This window comes from Thunnus maccoyii, chromosome 5 (assembly GCF_910596095.1).
Source record: "Thunnus maccoyii chromosome 5, fThuMac1.1, whole genome shotgun sequence".
Classification (NCBI taxonomy): Eukaryota; Metazoa; Chordata; class Actinopteri; order Scombriformes; family Scombridae; genus Thunnus; species Thunnus maccoyii.
In genome coordinates, this window is record NC_056537.1 from 31,287,911 (window position 1) to 31,308,970 (window position 21,060).

General features: G+C 39.2%; 1 protein-coding gene across 3 annotated transcripts; it reads left to right on the forward strand.

Annotated features, from left to right (window-relative positions):
• The first annotated feature begins 1,796 nt into the window (after positions 1-1,796).
• Positions 1,797-20,613, forward strand: phaf1 (phagosome assembly factor 1). 3 transcript variants are annotated; one of them, XM_042411200.1, is made up of 17 exons: positions 1,797-1,931; positions 2,945-3,111; positions 3,299-3,381; positions 4,229-4,312; positions 4,727-4,770; positions 5,195-5,274; positions 5,480-5,574; positions 7,482-7,579; positions 8,076-8,188; positions 8,609-8,742; positions 9,324-9,407; positions 11,390-11,472; positions 11,681-11,724; positions 11,859-11,908; positions 14,537-14,595; positions 14,789-14,861; positions 15,145-20,613. In XM_042411200.1, the coding sequence occupies exons 2-17, from the start codon at positions 3,048-3,050 to the stop codon at positions 15,238-15,240; spliced, it is 1,284 nt and encodes a 427-aa protein (XP_042267134.1). In that variant the 5' UTR covers positions 1,797-1,931; positions 2,945-3,047; the 3' UTR covers positions 15,241-20,613. The 3 variants fall into 3 exon arrangements, with proteins under 3 accessions (XP_042267134.1, XP_042267133.1, XP_042267135.1); XM_042411199.1 differs by having other exon boundaries at positions 1,797-3,111; XM_042411201.1 differs by having other exon boundaries at positions 1,797-3,111; positions 7,515-7,579.
• Positions 20,614-21,060: the final 447 nt, after the last annotated feature.

Consider the following 21,060-nt stretch of genomic DNA (forward strand, 5'->3'; position numbering starts at 1 on the left):
AGTTTCTAGTTGGATAGCACCATTTTTGTTGTGTTGTTGTGTCATTATGCCGGTCGTTTGTTGATGTTAGCGGGAGAGAGGCAAGGCACTTGGAAACGCGCAAAAATGTTACTTCCATTGGATTTTCTCAGAAAATCTGGCCCAGTGCCTTCACATAGAAATCAGTCCACAGGCTGTTACAGACAACTGAGAAAGTTGGGGAAGATCTAATTTTTTATGTTACATGACTACCCATTCACTTATTGGCAATAAAAAAAAATCAATACATGTAAATTGCTTCACAATTCTATGTATAGAACCTTTAAGGGGAAAACTTTTGTAGGGAATTATGACACAGTAATTGTAGGGAACAAACAAAGCTTTCTTCCAATCCACTATAAAAATCACAGCCGCTTCTTTTCTTTTTCTTTTTTTTTTTTTTTTTTTAGCTTTATTCAAGTATTTGAATAAGTACAAGTATACAACAAGTTTACAGCACCTTGTGTCTACAACTTAAGTCTACAATCACAAACATGCCAGGGTAACTAAAAGTTGTAAGAAAAACAAATTTAAAATAAATATATTGTAAAGCTTACAGTGGTCATACATTGTGACAGCTTTTTTTGTTTGTACCTTCAGAAATTGAAGAAATGTATTATTTGATATAGACAGTCAGCTCTTTGCTTAAGAATTTGGATTTGTGAATATAAAATTTGGTCAAAATAGTAAGCAAATGAATCAAATAGAACTGCGAACAGAGACTTGTGTCATTTTCAGTGAATCCAAACAATACATTTTTCCAAAGTAATAAGAAATGAGAGTATGATCAGCAATAAATCGTGACAATTTACTTCACAGTTGCTTTGTATGTGGGCCAAACACCAAAATAAATGTACCAGTGTTCCTCTGAGCTCCCCATAAAAGGTACATATTACATCAATGTCTTTCTGCAAATAATGATTAGTTGTATAAAACCTGTGAAGCATTTTAAAGGATATCTCTTTGACTCTGTTGGTAAAAAAAAACCCTGAAAAAAAACAACTTATGGAGCAATGGCCAAAGTCTTTCCCAATAAATATCTCCAACAAATTTGGACCAATATGATAAGGCAGACGGTGTGCTTATGATGTATTGCTGAAAAAGCTGACAGATTGCTTTATTTTTATTCTTAGTTTGCCATGAAAAACAAGTTTCCCAACAGTTGTTTCAGCTGCATATAACAGGGATGATTGCCATTTCTCTTAAAATCTTTAAAAAGCGAAATGATACCGGAGGGAACAGTATAAAAGACAAGTGAGCAATCCTTTGGTGAAACAGGGATTCCATGGTGTTGAATAGATTCAACATAATTATGTGGTTGAAAAACTGCCTTAAAATTAAAATAAACCACTGTTGCAAAAATAGATTTATTTTTATACAAAATATATGTATTGTTCCAGATTTAAAAAAAAAAAAAAAAAAAAACCTGTGAGGAGTGAAATTATGCTTGTAAATGAAACACCATGCCAGTAGTATTTGTTTATGGAATAAAAAAAAAAGGCTTGAGGGGAATTTTGTCAACATTTTAAGTGCATAACAACATAAACTTAAGAGCAGGAGAAGACATAGTGGGGAATAAGATTCCATAAGGAGGTCTGACACTTGAAGTAACGCCTGATCCAATTAATTTTGAAGGTGTCGGATTTAGTGTGGTGAAGTCCAGAACATTAAGGCCACCTTTTACCATGCTCGCTCATTAAATTGATCTTTTCAGGTTTTTGCAGCCAGTGCTTGGTCCGCTGTGTCAGCTGACTATGACGTCATCACGCCAACCGAGACACTGCGTCGAACACAGGAAGTTGAATTATCAGCTGATCCAGCTGGCTGTTGTTGATGCCTGAAGTTGCCGTTGTTTGGACACTGTGTCGCTCTTTATCTGCTCCTGACATTGAAGACACAGAGAAAGGGACACGGTGGGCATTTACATGCTGACGGGCTTATGAGTAACAAGGGAAGCGAGGACTTTGAATCAGCGCACTAGCGGCAGAAGAGCTAACGTTAGCTCCAACCGTCCGCTCAAGGGAAGAAAGAAAAACAGGCTTTCTTTGTTTATGTCGTGCCAGTCTGAACCGCAAAATTCATTTTCTTTGTCTTGAATTTAGGGATATTTGTCTCTTCATACACGTTATTTATATTTATACTTCATTGCCATTACGTGAAGGGCAGCTAGCCCGTGAGCTAACGTTAGCCCAGATAGCGCAAATAAACAGTCTTGTTGTCAAAGCTTTGATGCTTTTCGTAACCGCCCGACAGCGACAGATAACGAGAGCTAACAGTCAGAATAGTCGGGTTTGGAGACATTATTTTCGTGCCTCTGTATTTTTTTAACCGTTTGTCACTGGACTAGATGGTCTGTTTGGAAACACAGGACACAACACTAGCCAAACAAGCTGATGGTCAGTCTGTAATATTGAAGCCTGTTGGAGACGTCTCTGGCTGTTGAAGAAGATTGTCCTCTCTGTCTGTTTATTCTAGACTTTGCATTGATTGTATTCGGGTTGTTGTTGTTTTTTTTATCCGTATCGATTTCTAAACCACACGAACAAGCAATAGTTTGACTGACAGCTGGCCTTGTGCGGTTTAAGTTTGCTGGCAGGTTGCGTAATTTGTTTGTGTGCAAGCTTGTCAGCCTTTGCAGAGGAACTTGTTATTTAAAACGTATGTATCTTAGTGAGCGTTAAGTGTTCAGCCTTAGGTGCCGCTGTGGATATCATTTTATATGTTTAATACATCTTATCATTCTACTTTGGTACCGTTTTAACGTCAACAATATATGACATGTGATCAAGTGGACACTTTTTACTGTAACCCATAGACTGAGTGGCTGCTTAATGATCACACTCATGAATTTGGTGGCTTTAGAGAAATAAGTGTTTTGCTGTAGAGTTATGAATTAAAGTAGCTGTCTGAAACTGTTGTGAGACAGTGCTGTGATCAGGGAGAGACAAGCAGAGAGAGACAGAGAGAGGGTCTCTCAGAGGGTCCCATTGTGTCTTGAGGTGAGGTGAGCTGCCCCCCACTACTTGCCAATGCTGGATCTGGAGGTGGTGCCTGAGAGATCACTAGGAAATGAGCAATGGGAATTCGCCTTAGGTAGGTATCACAACACACGTGCATATATTGCTTAAAAATAGACTAAGAGCAATTGATTCATCTAAAATGCACACACATTGCATGTTCATGTTATTGTTTTTACTGTTGAGGGCTAAGGCTATACAAGAAATACAGTTGCTTCCCCTGATTTGTGTGTGTGTGGGGGCGCATTTCTGTGTGTTTTCAGGGATGCCATTGGCCCAGGCCATCTCTATTCTGCAGAAACACTGCCGCATCATCAAAAATGTCCAGGTGCTATACAGTGAACAGGTAAGATGGCCAAATATCTCTCTCACTCTCACTCGCTCACTCACTCACTCACACACACACACACTCACACACATACAAAATGTGAATCAGCTTGTACAAGTTTCATGTGACTGTTTTTCTGTGTGCAGTAATTCCAGCTGTTTTACAACCCGCCAATATTTGTATTAAGTTTTTAGTTAGATTATATTAGTAACAAAAAATGTAAGTAACAAGAAATGTCAGAACAGAAATGCCAAAGATTTGATATTGATCAAAATATTTATTCATGACTAAACTCCATCAGAATTACAAAAAGCATCCTTAGGTGCCGTTTAAACTCAGTTAATCTGTTGTCTCAGCATTGTGCAGGTGTATTTTGATCAGATTGGATTGACAGTGGCCTCACAACATAAGCAAAGAATCTCACCACTGTCATCACCTTCTGATTTAAATGTTGCTGAATCCTGATTGATGTACCAAAATGCGTGACATCACCTTTTTCTTGCCCACTTCACACCAGTGAGGAGAGCACTGACAAAAACAAAAATCTCTCATGTGAAATAACCAAAACTGTTAACTAATTTAGTATAAAGTGTTCATGCTGGACCCTTGTGCTCATAACAAGAAGGGGCCTTTAAAAAATTAAGTGATCTTAATAAAACAAAAAGTTGTTTATGTTGTGTGTGTGTGTGTGTGTGTGTGTGTGTGTGTGTGTGTGTGTGTGTGTGTATATAAAAATAGATATGAGCTATATTAGCCTGTGTGATGTTTTTTAAAACCCTAAAATACTGGCCTCAAAAATCAAGTATGTGCGTGAGGGCATGTCCTCATGTCTCTCTGTTAATGAATTTGTTTATCTCCCCTCCAGACGCCACTCAGCCATGACCTCATACTGAACTTGACTCAGGATGGGATTAAACTGCTGTTTGATGCCACAAATCAGAGACTCAAGGTGAAAATGTGTTGATTTTATGGGGGTTAGTGAAACAGAACCAGTGATGTGTGCACACTGAGACTCAAGCTGGAAGACCAGATTTAATGTATTTGTGCTGCCATCCCCCTAAAGGAGTCTCTAAAGACATTACCTCTTAATATAAGGCTAAATCTGGATATGACAAGTATACAATACTTAAATCAGAATAGGATTTCTAACAACTGTTATTTGGAGTTCCACACTGGATATCAGCAAAAGAGAGCTGTGGTATTTCTCCAGTTAGCAGCTTACCACAGTTGCAAAATTTGCCCCCATTTCTAGATAATTGGCAAAGATACTGGCCTCCCTTCCCTTGACCTCCTTGTGTAATCACATTTAACTCACCATTTGTCTTGTACCTGCTTAACTCTTTTCATCTGTCTGTTGTGACAGGTGATTGAAGTGTATGACCTGAGCAAAGTCAAGTTGAAATACTGGTGAGTAGAAATGTATTTGCAAAATGAAGATAAAGGTTATACAAACCCGTTGAGTAACACCTGATCTCACCAGGATGAAAACCATGTATAGCTTTAATCTACAGGCACTAATCTGTATAATGCCTATTGTATGTACGGTATACACTGTACATTTTTATGTTGCCACGGAGACCACTTTCATCTCCAAGCCATAGCTCCTCACAGATGGGCATACAGTTACTACTTAACTACTAATAATGGAGCAGGTCTGCATTAAGGTGTATTAATGTTTACTCTGTGTGCATGTTTTCACTGAAATCCATTTCACATCGCTGACAATAGCTTCTCAAGTAATGCCTGTGTGAATGTAGAGTTAACACTGACTCTGTGTGTGTGTGTGTGTGTGTGTGTGTGCGTGCGCGCGTGTGTGTGTGTTGCGTTTCAGTGGAGTCCATTTTAACTCTCAGGCCATTGCCCCCACAATTGAGCAAATAGACCAGTCATTTGGAGCTACGCACCCTGGAGGTACACACACACACACACACACACACGTAGGATGTTTTCTCATTAAAAACACCATGAAATAGAAAACAGAGGTAACATAGACACACTTGTACTCCTCTTACAGCGTAAAACTCGGTGTCGTATGTGTACTCGCATGCAGAAACCCGCCTTTAATCTCACTTGTATATTTTATGAAGTCTCTTCCTCCTCCCCTCTCACCGCCCAGTTTACAATGCAGCAGAGCAGTTGTTCCATCTCAACTTCCGAGGACTGTCCTTCTCCTTCCAACTGGACTCATGGAACGAAGCTCCAAAATACGAGGTGAGAACGTTTCGATCGATTTGCTCGTCAGCCACTTCAAAAAGGGCTGAGTGGTTGTTTCTTTACCTCCGTGAGGAATCAGGGCAGCCTTGTGATTTAGGTAATTACCCTTCATGTAGACAGTCTGAGGTCAAGCCTCATGTTTGCCTAATAAGTGATGATCAGGGATGTGATTTGTTATCTAATTTTGAACAAAGAGCTCTCATTAATCTAACAGGAGGTGACTGCATGCATGCTTTTGTCTGAAACACTGTAAAGAACTTTAATAGATCTCAAAATGCACGAATTCTGTTGAGATGTCAAAGAAACATTACAGTGTTATGTAATCAGTAAAAAAATCGGACTGCAGTAGGGAGTTCAGGGACTCGGGTTAGCTCAGGCAACATGCGTTCATAATTGATTTCTCCAAGACAAAGTGGGCACCCAGCAGATAACAATACAGACATTCAAGACAAGATGACAAGATGACAATATGGTCAAATTATGACACAGTCTGCAAACTGCACGTTTATACTTCCAGATACATTTGTAGCTTTGTGTTTGGATTGCTGTTCGTATGATTAGTCAGACCTCCTTGTGGATGTCTGCACCGTACAGCTGTGATGTCAGGGGTGATACGTGTTATGAACCAGCTGCTCTGCCGTCTGCTCCGCTCTGCAGTCTGCTACTGTGAAAGCGCAAATCATGCAGTGATGTTTTTACTACTGCCTTTCAGATGTTTAGTTCACCTCAGCTGACTTCACACACCATTGACAAGTTTCATGCAGCTTATCACATCTTTTTGCTTTATCCATTTGGCTTGGGTTCAACATACTGCTCCGATATATCTCTGATATGATAATAACTGCATTGTGTATTTCCAAAACCTTCCAACGTGCCCCGAGCTGCATGTTGAGTTGGTTGAATGGTTTTGTTTGGTTCACTGAAGCAGCAGCAGCTTGTGCTTGCTCGTAGCTTATTGTTGTCTCCATATGCGAACATGGTAGCTTCTGCTGATGGTTAAAGTTGAAATATTTGCATTTTGTTTTCAAAAGTTCAACATTCAGCTGTAGTTTCCTGTTTATCATGAGCTAAAGATAACAGACGGATGTGTCTAGGTTTCTGTGAGTTGAGTGTTTTTGGTAAAGCTGACTCAGAGTACTGACAATAAATAAAAACACTGGAGGGTTTATATTTCATTATGTTCAGAACTTATTCAGACCCTTTTGTCTTTTCCACATTTTGTTAATATCAGTAAATCTATACAATGCCACATAATTACAGAAGGAAACATCTTGTGAACTTGGAATTTGTAACATTCAGTTTGAGTTTAAAATTCAGACTGAATGGTACAATTTATAATCTCGTACACTACAGAGCTAGTTGCTTAAGTCATTTCTACAAATGTTGGTTACTGATTTTTTAAAAAAAAATATTTTCAGCTAAAACATAAATTCAATTAATGCTGAAAATGTTAACACACCATAACATTCTGAAAACGTGTTAAAAATGCAGCCTTTTTGCATCTCTCCTGCTTATGTATCTGAGTAAATGTTTTCCTCTGGATTGAACATGGTGGTAGCAACTTGGAAATAAAACAAAAAATCATCACAAAAGTGAAGTTACAACTGCTGACTCATAATGAATTCTGATTGGATATTGGACCTTTCCAGATTAAAGGTTCCTACCTGACAGAGATCCAAGTTGTATTAAAATACAGAATCATCAATCAGCATTTTTCTCCCACTGAAACGTCAGTATTAAGTCAGTCAGTGAGTTATAAGACACTTAACTTCTCTGTGCTTTATCATATTTAATCATATCTTTCTGTGCTTGAGAAATGTTTGTTGTGCATTGTGTTTTTGATGTGTACGTGCACACGCAAACACACCAGTCCTGTACTACTCCCAGTTGTTTTGCCTTGGCAGCCTAACTTTGCCATGGGTTTGGCCTCCCTGCAGATTCCGCACGGCGCTATGGTCAAGAGGATGCACATCTACACTGGCAACAACCTGCAAGAAACAAGGTAACAAACATGCTTTGCCTCTACCAAGGCTGCAAAATGCTCAGAGTTTATTATTTTAATGATAGAAAATTTTAATCTCCATTGGAATTTGCTAACATGTGCCACATGTATCTTGTAAGTAACAAACAAATGGGACCGTAACATATTATTTCTGCAAGTGGCAGCATGTAGGTATACCAGACTCTATAAGAAGAACAAACAGTTAAACGCAAACCATATTGAGAGCAGCAGATGCTCATTGTTTACTGGCTATTAATTTAGTGTGTTTTTTACATGTCAATCAGTAAGTACAATTTTAATATTAATGCTCCCATGTGGCCAGATAAAACCACATTACATTAGGTTATTATTTTGACAGTTCCACATGTAACAAACTAAAAAATGTGTCAAGGACAACAACAAAAAGAAACAATACAGAAACAATAAGAAACACAAAATTAAAACCTCAGATATAATAAGAAACAACTGACACACACCCTCTTCTCTCTGTCTTCAGAGCTCCGGCGATGCCCTTAGCTTGTTTCCTTGGTAACATCTATGCAGAATGCGTGGATGTCCTGAGAGATCGTGCAGGGCCTCTGGGGCTCAAACTCCGCCTCCTCACTGCTGGTAACATATGTCTGTGTGTCTGTGTGTGTGTGTGTGCCTCTAGAGGGATGTGTGACTTCCATGTTTATAGCGAGACTTGAAAGTATTTTTCCTCACATCTACATTTTGATTAACAGGGTGTGGGTTTTCATCTCCTGCCTCCAGACTTTCCATAACAATTGTACCAGGATTTGTAATTCTGCTGGAGAGTTGAAGTAAAAACAGGAAATCCAAACCAAATATTTTTAAATTGCAAAATTTGCCTGTCATCACTGCAAACTAATATCTCAATATTTAACTTCTTTTTTTTTTTTAAATTGTGAAACTCTAACAAGGACAAACACAGACTTGGCTGCTGGTACCCAGCTGGACCATGTGTATCTACAGTAGCTGCTCACTGTTCTCTGAACTGCTGTTTGTCATTTTCTTGTCATTTTGCAGGTTGTGGTCCTGGTGGGATGACTGATGCTAAAGTGAGATCCCTAGAGAGAAGCATCTACTTTGGAGATTCCTGTCAGGATGTACTGGGTGCTCTGGGCTCACCACATAAAGTCTTCTACAAGTCTGAGGACAAGGTGGGAGAACTCTTTTTCATTCACTTTACTTGTTGTTGTTGGAATTACTTGTATTGCTTTTACTCAGCTCTGTTCTGATCTACATCCTATCCTGTGACAGCTCGATTTCACCCTCCTGGGGTTCTTTGGTTTTTAAACCAAACTAATTTAGTCCGTTACCTACTGACACGCTACATTTTACATGCTAGGTGCTACCCTTCTTCTCAGTAGTTAGGTTTCACCTCTTCAATGCGCCTTCACAAGAAATCATAAAGTACAACACATTCAGCCCTAATTGTCTAAAAATAAAGTAATCATAAATAGCACTGACAGTTTAATAAATTACTAAATATTCTCTGAACCTCTGTATAACTTTCTAGTGTCTTTCAGATTGTTGTTTTGGTTGTTACGGTTGGTTGTTAAAGAACCTGAGCTAAAACAAGAGTGAATATTGGACAAACATTTGTCATGTGGCCAGAAACACAACTCCACATAAACGTTAATGCTTCTCCATATCTGTCGAACATTGCAGATTCCCCATTAATCGTGGGGAAAACATGTATCGTCATTTATAAGTCTTCGTGTGTTCTGGTTTATTTTAGATGAAGATCCACTCTCCGTCACCTCACAAGCAGGTTCCTTCAAAATGTAACGACTACTTCTTCAACTACTTCACCCTCGGAGTGGTACGTAAGCTCAGTCTGGGCTTGTGTGTGTAGAAGTTTGTATACTATTGTGTCAGTGTTTTTTAACATGATTGTATGCATGCAGTAATTTTTTCAGAGATTTTATGTTGAATGTTATTTGTACATGTAAGTGTGCCTGTTTTTGAATTTGCAAACCATCTTGGAAAGTCTAGGTTAGAGGAAGTAATTGACTCAGGCCCTGTCCGCACTTATCATTCTTGTTTTAAAATGCATAACTCTTGCTACATTTACGCTTAGCGTCCACACTACTCCAGCATTTTCAAACCCCTGAAACGGAGACTTGAAAACGATGACGTAGACCGGCCTGGTTCTACATGGATGCAAAAGCATGCATTGCACCCTCAGTTGAAATTTGAATAATAAATGCCAAGCACAGAGGTGCATGGGCTGTGTGGCGTCTCTATGCACACCTATTTTGGTTCATTTGTGTGCAGCAGCAAAACGTGAAGGTGAATATAGATCACAGAGTGTGGTGATTACTAAATACTCTCTCAGCCAGTCACATTACTGCTCTCATAGTTCTGAAACAGTTGAAACAGAAAGCTTTTCTTCAGGAAATGTCTGGATGGTTCAGAGTGTCACAACATGAACACACATCACCACAAATCTACACCCAAAGACAGATGGAGTAGTTTTTTCATCAATTAGTTACTATACTAACAATAGAAATAAAAAAATACAGAAATTGATTTGGTGAAGCTGTTTATGTAATTATGTCGGACCGACTCTATTTCAGCAATAATTCTTATGTATCACACCTCGTACACAGTCACATAGTTTAGTAATTAATGTTACACAACAGCGTTTGCATTTCAGTGTGTTTCAACGATAAAATATGAGACACTACTTTGCAGAAAAGAAAGTTAGAAAAGAGGCTGATGAGCCCCGCTAACCCGACAACTCCGTCATAAAAAAAAGAAGCAGATTATCAAGTTATAATTGACCGGTGTGATTTGTGTAGAGGTGTGTGTGGTTATACTGTAGCAGCCTGGTGTCATCAGGTGATTTAATGAAGGTAAACACAGTGAATAGCAGTGCGTAACAGCACTGCGTTTCTCAGAGGCTGCAGATTTATCAACATATCAGTTCTGCTGCCTTCAGATGCTGCAGGGATTTAATGAACTGAAGGAGAAGCTTTTCATACAGTATAAAGCAGCTGTGGACAGCAGATACTAGAAGAATCACCAACATTCATTTATAGATCAATGCAGACTGATTTACTGACTTTCCTGCTTGTTTATCAGTGTTTACACTGGCATGCACATGCCCAGTGTACGTGAATGGTCATGTGATATTTTTTTACCGCTGACAGAGGAAGGATATTATCAAGGTTGCTGTGTCACAACTCAGCCAAAGTGTGTACAGATTTGTGCTTCTTTTTCTGTGAGAGAGTTGTATCTGTGACAATCCCTGTAATGCATGTGTGTGCTGATCAAGTGAGTTGTTGGAAGTGAAGTGTGTGAGTGTAGCAGTTGGCAGTATAGTCTCAAGTAAGCTTCAGGGAAGTATTTATTACAGGACTGTTGTATTGCAATACAGAGTACAAGGGTTTCTGTTTTTCTGGTCACTTCATAGAAATGATAGTAACAAAAATATCTTCTGAGTTGGTGTTTTTTGGACCAAATCTTTGTCAGATATAGGTCTGTCTTTAGTCTGTGTCTGTCTGTCAGCCGGATTTTGATTTTAAAAGATTTTTAGCCAGTGACCTTTTGGGTCGCTATCTTAATTCCCCAGAGCTGTTTGGACAATCTGGGCTGGAGAGTAAAGAAGATGTACTCATGTGTCCCTCAGCAGCCACTGTTTAGATCTGAAGCTTGAGCTCCTAACTGTGTATTTGCTTCGTGCTCAGCTGGTAATACCTCATATTAATGGCTGTGGCGTTGTCACCCTCCCTCTATCTGCATTTACTCTCCCACTGTTTACAGTAGATAGGACTGCAGTTGCATTTTCTTATTTTTCAGGATATCCTGTTTGACTCGACAACTCACCTGGTTAAGAAGTTTGTCCTCCATACCAACTACCCTGGACATTACAACTTCAATATGTAAATATCTTGCTGTCTGGTCACTTGTTTCTGTATGTCTTTCTGTCTTTATGATTCTTTTCTCAACATCTGTCTTTCTCCATCGTAGTTGATAATACTGAATCATCTATGTGTAAATATTCACATCAATTAGACCTAATTTCTCTGTAGCATTTCTGTTTTGTTTAATTTTCTATGCTTCTGATTATGTTCTTTTCCCTCATCGCAGATATCATCGATGTGACTTTAAGATTCCACTAGTCATCAAAAAAGGTGAGACACTTTTCAGTCACAAATCTATCTCATGGAGAATGATCCTTTCTTGTCACCTTAAATAATGTGATGTTTTTTTTTAATCCTACTTTCATCTAATGTCTATTTCTCCATTTTTGCCTCTGCACTGTCAGATGGAGCTGATTCTCAGACAGAGGACTGCATATTAACCACCTACAGCAAGGTCAGTCATAGACAGGATTTAAAGATCTTTTCACAGAGATCAGTGTTTTGTTGTAAATTCACAAGGTGGTGCTGTGGTAGGGCTGTATTGATCTAACATGGTCTCCTGGCCGAGTGTCTTTATCAGTGAGTAACACTGGACTCTGTGCCTCCTTGGGGAGATGACTTTCCAGCTGTTTTTCTCTGGTTTTTGTCTTGCTTGGTTGGTTTTTTTGAAGGAATATAAAAATTAAGGGAAAAATACATCTGACAGACAATCATTTCCCGTAATGGTTATCACTATTTCCAAAACCTGGTCTCTGCATCACTAGAAAAGAAGATAAGAAAGAACCTTATTAATCCTGAATGAAATTCTTGTGCCATCAACATACTCGATTCAACAGAAACAAAGCATAGAGAAAGACATTTCTTAGTAAGATCTAAATACAATGTACAATGAATAAAAATAAAATAAAGATGAAAATAAAATAAAAATAGAATAAAATATTTGCACAGTGCAGCTATAGACATGGATGCAAAATAGTGCAAAATAGAACAATGTACGTAGTTGTCAGTGATGGGTTGAAAGTGACAGTCTATTTTAATATGAAATGATAGAATGATGGCCACAGTACTGATAGCAGAAGCAGAACAGATGGGGTGAAGATACTGCTTCCTCTACAGATATTGCACTCAAAGTAGATAATTAATTAATTATTGCACATGTTCAGTTTAAGCCCATAGAATGTTACATGACGAAATGCTACATGTTATTGTCCTTACTGAAAGGGTTTTTAGGTGATCTCCCTATAAAGGGAGGAGTTATAGAGTTTGATGATCTCCAGCAGAAAAGGATCTCCTGTACGGTTCAGTCCTGCACCGAGGGACAATGAGTCTCCTGCTGTATGTGCTCTGATGTCCTTCTAGGGAGGTCTGCAGGGGTTGAGAGGGATTGTCCATGATGCTGAGAAGTTTCTGCAGCATCCTCCTCTCAGACACATCCACCAGAGTCTCTAGTTCAACTCCCAGAAAAAAATGGCCTTATTTATGAGCTTGTTAAGTCTGTAGGCATCAGCTGCCTTCACCCTGCTGCCCCAGCACACTGCTGCGTGGAAGATGATGCTTGCCACCACAGAGTGGTAGAACATGCACAGCATGGTCCTGCAGATGTTGAGGGACCTGAGCCTCAGTAGGAAGAGTCGACTCTGGTCTATTTTGAACATAGTGTCTGTGTTCCTAGACCAGTCCAGTTTATTGTCAATGTATACTCCCAGGTACGTGTAATCCTCAACCACCTCAACATCAGTCCCCTTGATGGCGACAGGGGTGCCCACAATAGCCGAGTCATCAGATAATTTCTGCAGATGACACGACTTTGATCTGTACCTATAGTCAGAGTTACAGAGTGTGAAGAGGAAGGGAGATAAGACAGTATCCTGTGGGGCTCCAGTGCTGCTCAGTAAGGTGTCCAAGGAGCAATTCTGAAGCCAGACATACTGTGGACGGCCTGTGAGGTAGTTGGTTATCCAGGCCATGAATGGTGTGTCCACCTGCAATTCAATCAATTCAAGTCAATTAGCTTATTCCCCAGTAATGATGGTCTGATGATGTTAAAAACACTGGAGAAGTCAAAAAAGGTGGGCAGGGGTGTTGCTGCAGACGGGAGAGGGAAGGGCAGAGGTGTCAAACCTATTAAAGGGGTTCAGGTTGTTGGCCCTGTTCACATCCCCCTCTGTCATTGTGTCCCTCTTTTGTTTGTGGTCTGTGATGGCTCTCATCCCATTCCACATCTCCCTGGTGTTATTCTATTTGAGTTTCCTCTCCAGTCTATTCCTGTAGCAGTCCTTTCCCTCTGCAAGCTTGATTTTTAAGCTTCCTCTGTACCAGTCTTAACTCTTCCCTACCACCACTCCTGAAAGCTCTCTCTTCCAGTCAAGTTTGGTCTTAATGTCCTTGGACACTCACAGTTTGTTGTTGGGGAAACAGTGTATAGTCTTAGTAAGGACCACAGTGTCCACACAGAAGTGGATATATGATGTAATGCAGTCTGTCAGGTCGTCAATATTTTCTCCATGGGGACTGCAGAGCACTTCCCAGTCTCCGTTGCCTCAAAACGTCCCTGCAGAGTCTCCTCAGCCTCTGTGAAGACCCTTTGTTTCCATCTGGTTGTGCAAGCACGCAATGCCCTAAACAATGCAGTTTTCACTCTTAAACCATTTTGCAATGTTTTATAAGCAGTTTTATAAGGAGTAATTAAAGCAACTAATTGTTATATCATTCGAGGTCCAGATGTTGTATTTTGCTATATCACTAAATTAGCCCCAGACCTGTATTTGGCAACTCTTCAGTTTTGGTGAAGTAGGATGATATGACTTCTTTCTTTTATACTCTAGCTACAGTCAATCTCTGATGTTGCAACAGAGGAATATAAATATAAGTCTTGTGATATCACTTTTATATCCCAGTTTTGCTTCAAGAAAATCTTTATTGAGATGATGGCTGGGTTTAGTGAAAACAGGATACAGAATTTGAATCAACTGTTGGTCTTGTAATTTATTCAGTGTTGGCAGTGGATAAACAAGCCTTTGTACCCACTGCCACAAAAGTTGTCTCTTAAATTGTCTTTTAACTTTTTGTGTTTCACTGTCAGTGGGATCAGATTCAGGAACTGCTGGGTCACCCAATGGAAAAACCCGTTGTGCTCCACAGGTAAAGAAATGCACAATATCTTGCATACACAGATAATGTCGATCACATTACTACATTTCTATTTTAAGATGATTTAAGAGCATATTTCAGTGTTGCCGCTGGTTTACAAATGCAACATTAGAGCTGCAAACTGGATGTTTTTTACATTAACCAAATATGTGTCCACTGACAATCAGATGTATGTGTTTAACAGGTCCTCGTCAGCCAATAACACCAACCCGTTTGGCTCTACCTTCTGCTTTGGACTGCAGAGGATGATCTTTGAGGTCAGAATACGTTCTATCTTTGTAGATTTAACTGATAGGAGTGTTTACAATATGTGTTAAGTTATAGATGGCAAACTGCACACTGGTTTACACACATTTTTAATTTGTATGTAATCAGTGTTACAGGACTAAAATTACAGATAAGCTTTAAAACTAATTCTGTTTGAAAAGGAGTTCTGGTCGTTTTGTTTAGTCTACTTGAGACTGTTATTAATAGAGATAGTTTGGAATATTTTTATATATGACCCATTCATTCTAACACATCTTTTTTTTTCTTCCCCAGGTGATGCAGAATAACCACATAGCATCAGTGACCCTCTATGGTGCTCCACGGACCACCAGTCAAGCCCGACCTGAGTCCAGTAGTAGTTCCCACTGAACAAGTAACCAGAACCACATCCCATTCTGGCCTGTTCTGAATCTAGTACCTCTACTGATTGAACTTCTAACCCAGAGCCAGATTCGTAACCAAGCAGATCTAACCCAGAGCAACAAAGTTATTCTTGCCCAGCTCAGATGCTACTTTCTGAACAGAAACACAACAAACACCTAGGATAATTCAGAACAGCCAAATTCGACCTTGTATTAATCAACTTTTCCCTGGTGGGTTCTAAGAATCACTCGTCTAACCAGACACACCCAGCCCAGTCAACCCAACTCTGACTATCCCAGGACTCTGCCCAGGATTTGGTGACACGGTCGCAGTGCTGGAGCATTGACATTTTGAAATGAAACCAATAAGATCATTTCTTGGTGAAATGTGAATATCACAGTGGTTCTGCAACCTGACATGGTGAAGAAATCTGCATTCTAGTAGGGCTGAACTGTTTCCTGTTTCCATCCAGTGACTGCATCCGCCCAGGAGCACAGATGAAGAGTTTGTCCAGACTAGTTTGGATGCCATTTTCCACCAGTAAGATGTAATGGTAGCCTGTATGTGACCACAACGTCCATAACATTGTGGTGATGAAATGCACTTGCAGAAAATCCCAAAAACATCAAATATAGAGTTGTGGAGTTAATACAGCCATCACTGAAAACTGCTGTGGCCAAAGTCTCGAAACAAACGCTGGCTCGACCCACTGAATACACATCCACCAACCGCACTGCCAGCTGAACCAGTACCGCCTGACTTCCTGCCACAACTTCAGATTCAGACCGAACTGGCTCAGTCAAAACCTGGACAGATCCAAACTGCGAGAACCAAACCAAACCAACCCAACAAGAGCCATCAGAGCCAAACACATTGGAAGCTGCAGAGGACTGTAAACCAAAAACAAAAAAAACCCCGTGAGAATCAAGATTTTGTCGTAAAAGAGAAGAACCAAACACACTCAGGGTTTGGAGAGAGACGTGCCCCAGGATGTAACCCCGCTTCTTACTGGCCGGGCCAGTCCAACCAGATGTGAAGCCTCTTAAAATAGAACGATCCAAACATCCAACATCACCTTCCTCGTCCACCTTCCTACACACTCTTCCTCCAACTGTCTTCAGTGGCGCCCACAAACACACACACACACACACACAACACAGCAGTAAACACACACAAACGGATGTTAGCATGTCTGACTTCTTGCTTACACAGACATACATTCACAGACACAAACACACACTCACTTAAAGGAGCATCTGCATGCATTTGGCTGCTGATTTTTAAATTGACATTTCAACAGACTGTAATTCAAGCACACAGGCATTTCAATCCCCTCGCTACTACAGTGTGTTCTCATATATTTCTAATACGACAGCTGGCTCATCTTTTTAGCCTTTTAAGCGAACACAAACACGGAGACATGCAGGCATGCACACAGACACAAGGATTTGCATGAACTTGACCGATATATTTGAATGAGAGGAAACTTATTACAAGCACAAACTGGCAACCTGTTTTGTTTATTCGCTAGTATGGTCCTGCATGTTGTGAGGGGCATAGACTTGGCACACAGTTTTCTTTGTTTTTCTCTGCCCTGTTTTACTCATTCACACCATTTTCATGTTGTTGTTGTTCTTTTTTTTTTTTTTTTTTTTTTTTAAATCAATGTTTACATTTGCACTAATACACACCCTTTTACTTGATTGGTTTATTGTGCCCTATCCTCAAGAGATAGATCAAATTCGGAGAGATAGCGGTGTGTGTGAATGTGTGTGTTTTATCCATACGTTTGGACAGAGAAGAGGTTGTGTGCAGTCAGGCCTTCCATGTTGCACTCTTCTCCCTCTCTCTCCTCCGCGCTTTCATCTCTATACCTGACTGATGCATTGCAATTCATCCCTCAGTGATGTCTGCGTTTATTTCTTTGTTGAATTGCCAAATGCTATAGCCAAAGACGTTTCAGGATGATTTCGTTTGATCTGCTGACATTATCACTGTAATCTCTCGTCTAAACGTGTCCTGTGGAGAGAGTGTAAGCTTGTTGCCCGTCCCCCCTTTCCGTTGCATCTTTTGTTTCAAACCTGCACATCAAAGTCATCGCTGTTGTAAAGCCTCTAAATTCAGCTCCTGGTTTCTGCAATTGCTGGCAGTAAATTACACAAGACACGAATAGATGACTGATGTAAATGTTTTAAAACCAATCAGCTGTCTTTCATCCAGATTCAGTTACAGCTGGGGATTAACAATACTAACAACTAGTATGTCCCTTTTGTCAGTGTCTTATTGTACTTTGGTTATTGTCATCAGAGAGCTGTAATTTAAAGAATTACCATTATTTCTTTGTGAATTCAGTACATTTGAACCCATTTCGGAAATGGGGAAGACCATCAGTCATTCCTGCATCATAGCATGTGACTGCAGTTTGCATCTCTCCCTCCCAATATATGAATTTAAATTCTTTTTTTAATTAATTCAATAAACAGTGTATTAATTGTAATACACACATTCGCTTTTTATTGTCCCTTGATAAAATGTCATTTGTTTTTTTTTATTTTTCTCACTATTGCTGAATATATGATCTGTATGTATATGTGTGTGAAGGCATCAGGGTTGAAGTCAGGGCCTGTATACATGACATAATGTTTCAAGTGTTAACCAGAGACAAATTTGTCTTTGTTCAGACTTAAAAGCAGTAAATAACAGTTTGGCTGCTTGCAGGTGGTTTGCAAAAGATACAGAATTTCATAAAACGGGTACGATCTTTTGTCATGAGGTGTATAGAGCAGTTTCATTTTTCATTTTGTAAGTTTCTATGACTGAGAACTCACAACTACACAAACGGCTTCTTTTTTTCAACTTTTTGGATCTTTTTGGACTTTTTAGAAGAGTGACTCAAGGTGTCAAGCCCAAAGTTTCTGATTAATTCTTAATCAAGAGTACAAATCTTTTACAATTCATTGATGGTTAACATCATGTATCGTACCTTTAAGTCAGAAGGTTAACTAGATTATTTAATAATTCAGTGTTTTTTGACAGATGTTCTGCGGTTTCTTACCGTACAATTTACCACAAGAAGGCCAAGTTCTAATTATCTCTTAGAAATTTCGAGCTGTTCTTTCATTTTCCCATATATGGGCCCTGATGCTTATTGAGTATATGTTGATGCACAAAATGCTGTAAATAGTTGTGTGCTCTTATTCTGCTGTCTTCTTATTTTCATGATCTAACTGCTTGGCACAGACACAAACTGACTCAGGCCCCGGCTGAGTATCTTTAATATTTCCTCCTTGATTCTGATTAGATTTTAAAACTCAGGAGGAAGCATCTGCTCACAGCTGACTCATTAACAATCACTGGAAGATTTATTGTTTTTTTTTTTTGTTTTTTTTTAATTAAATTTTATTCCAGACCACTCAGTATTGAACCTTTTTCACATGCAATGCTAAGGCTGCAAGAACACAGATGTGTTGGGTATCAGCAGACAGCCCCGCTTCAGCTCTGCTTGAACTGCTGCTGCAGGGTGTTCACGTTTGATCCACAGAACAGCAGTGAATACAGCGCTGTATTTACACAGGCAGGGAAAACAATTATCCTTCTTCACATTTGGACAGGAAGAGAGCTCTGGTAGAGATGTTTTTGTAATGTGGACAGAATCTGATTTGGAGTCTAGCTTTGGCATGATTTTGATTTTTCTTGTTTACACTAGTAAAAATATCTCTTTGGCTTTCTTGTAGCTTTCTTGTAGCCAGACTCACTCCGAAGTGATGTTATGTGGTCTCTGAAACCAGGAGACAGGGATGTTCCACGGCTTGGGTTCTTAAACTGAGACCCCAAAAGCTAGAATGGTGTTTCAGGATTTAAGTCCCATTAAATGAACCAATTTTCTCATTGGGCTCCCAGGTTTAAGACGTTTCAGAACAATGGCTGTCCAGGAAAGTCTGCCGAACTTGGAAACATGATGTTCCCTACTCCTGTTCTGGTTTATCCACATCTTGGTTCAAATAGAGAAACGGATGTATTATAATTGTTATGAAAGCTATATTCAAACATTTTACTTTACATTTTACAACTTGCTTTTGTGCAAGTAAATATGAGGAAAAAAAGAAGAAAAAAAACACAAAACTGTTGAACATTGTGCCTCATCTCCCACCGAGCCTGTCTTTGACTTCTGTCTCTATCTCCTCTGTAAAAAGGAATCTCCTTGTACATACAATTTGAGAATGCATTGGAACTGCATCATTGTACAGTATGTATGTGTGCGTGTCACTGAGCATAGCAACAAGCTAATGTGGTATTACAGCCGTCTCATTTACATTTTTCCGCAGAGAAAGGCAGGTTGGGTTGGGTTTCCCAAAACAACAAACTTAATGTTTTGTACTTTGTTGTTCCTCTCTGTTTTATGTGGTTTAACACCCACTACAATGTGCAAATGTTCACAACCCTTAAAAGCTTGTCATGATTGTCTTTAAGCCGATCACTTGTAGAATAGATGATTTTCACAGAGGGATCCCGCCAAAAACAGAAGATGCTATCTGAAAAAAAACAAAAAAAAACTAGAATGTATGCTGACAAAGAATTTTAATTAAAACCTGAAGGAAAACCATTCTTTTGTCTCCCTCCACCCTCTACTGGATTTGAATAAATTGGTCATTGCCCAAAAAGATCTCAGAGCTAACTTGAGCTTTGCTCCATTGGAAGCAGATGGGGCATAGATCATATGTAAAAACAGAAAAAGTAGAGCCAGCAGTGAATGAAGCAACTTAAGAAACTTCTTTGGGCGAATGTACGTAAATTTTCGATTCAGAACTTTTTCTCACACCTTTGACTAGATAAAATCATAACACCACAGACACACCAGGTTAAACCAAACCTAACTTTTGTCAAGTGTTGGTCCAGCCAAAAACTGGTTTTATATAAGGAACTCTTCAACACTGTTGAACGCAATTATAATCTTTACAGTACAGTTTGGTAAGCCCAGCCCAGAGAGGAGCTTTAGGGTGGGTGATGGGTAATCTCACTCAAACTCAGGTGGACATATCACATCCTTGTTTTTCAAAAGTTTTAAGATGGAAAAACAAGTGAAAAATGTAATCTGGAGGTCTGTGTGGCTTTTAAATTTCAACTGTTTTTCTTTTTTTTCATTTAATGGAAGAATGAATGATTGTCATAATCAGATTGTTGTAATTTATAATGGACAGCTTCAGTTCAGTGTAATGATACTCTCATATTAACGCTTTGTATTGTCTGTACTTGGTATCATCTGTTCTGTTGCCCATCTCCCTTATTCCCCTCCAAATTTTTTTTTGTGGACTTACAGTACATTTTAAGCCCATTTCTGGAAATGGGGCAGTTATACTTAATTAAAACTTGTGAAATTCATTGGAATGTGGCGTTTTATATTTTGAATACTATAACTTTGTGTATGAAAATAAGTAGACTTATTCAGCATGTCCACTGAAAAAGGCAATAACAAAATCACATAGTGCAAAGAGGATTAGGTTGACTGAAAGCTTAAGATGAGCCGCCGCTGTGCAATCTCAAAGAACTCTGATGCAACGTCTGGACTTTTCTGAAATCAAATGCTCACTGTTCATTGACATCAAAGATCATTTTCTGTGTGTGCAACCAGGATATTAAAAAAAAACAATAAAAAATGTGGATGTGAAAAAGGTTGGGAGGTTTTTATTTTTTTTAAATTTACACAACCTTGAAACTTGAAATTTAGATTGTAAATTTGACTTCAGTCAAGAACATAATCTCAACATCTGTTTTGTATTTCAGCCTGTCAGGATTATATTATTTTCCTTCTAATAAATTACATGATTT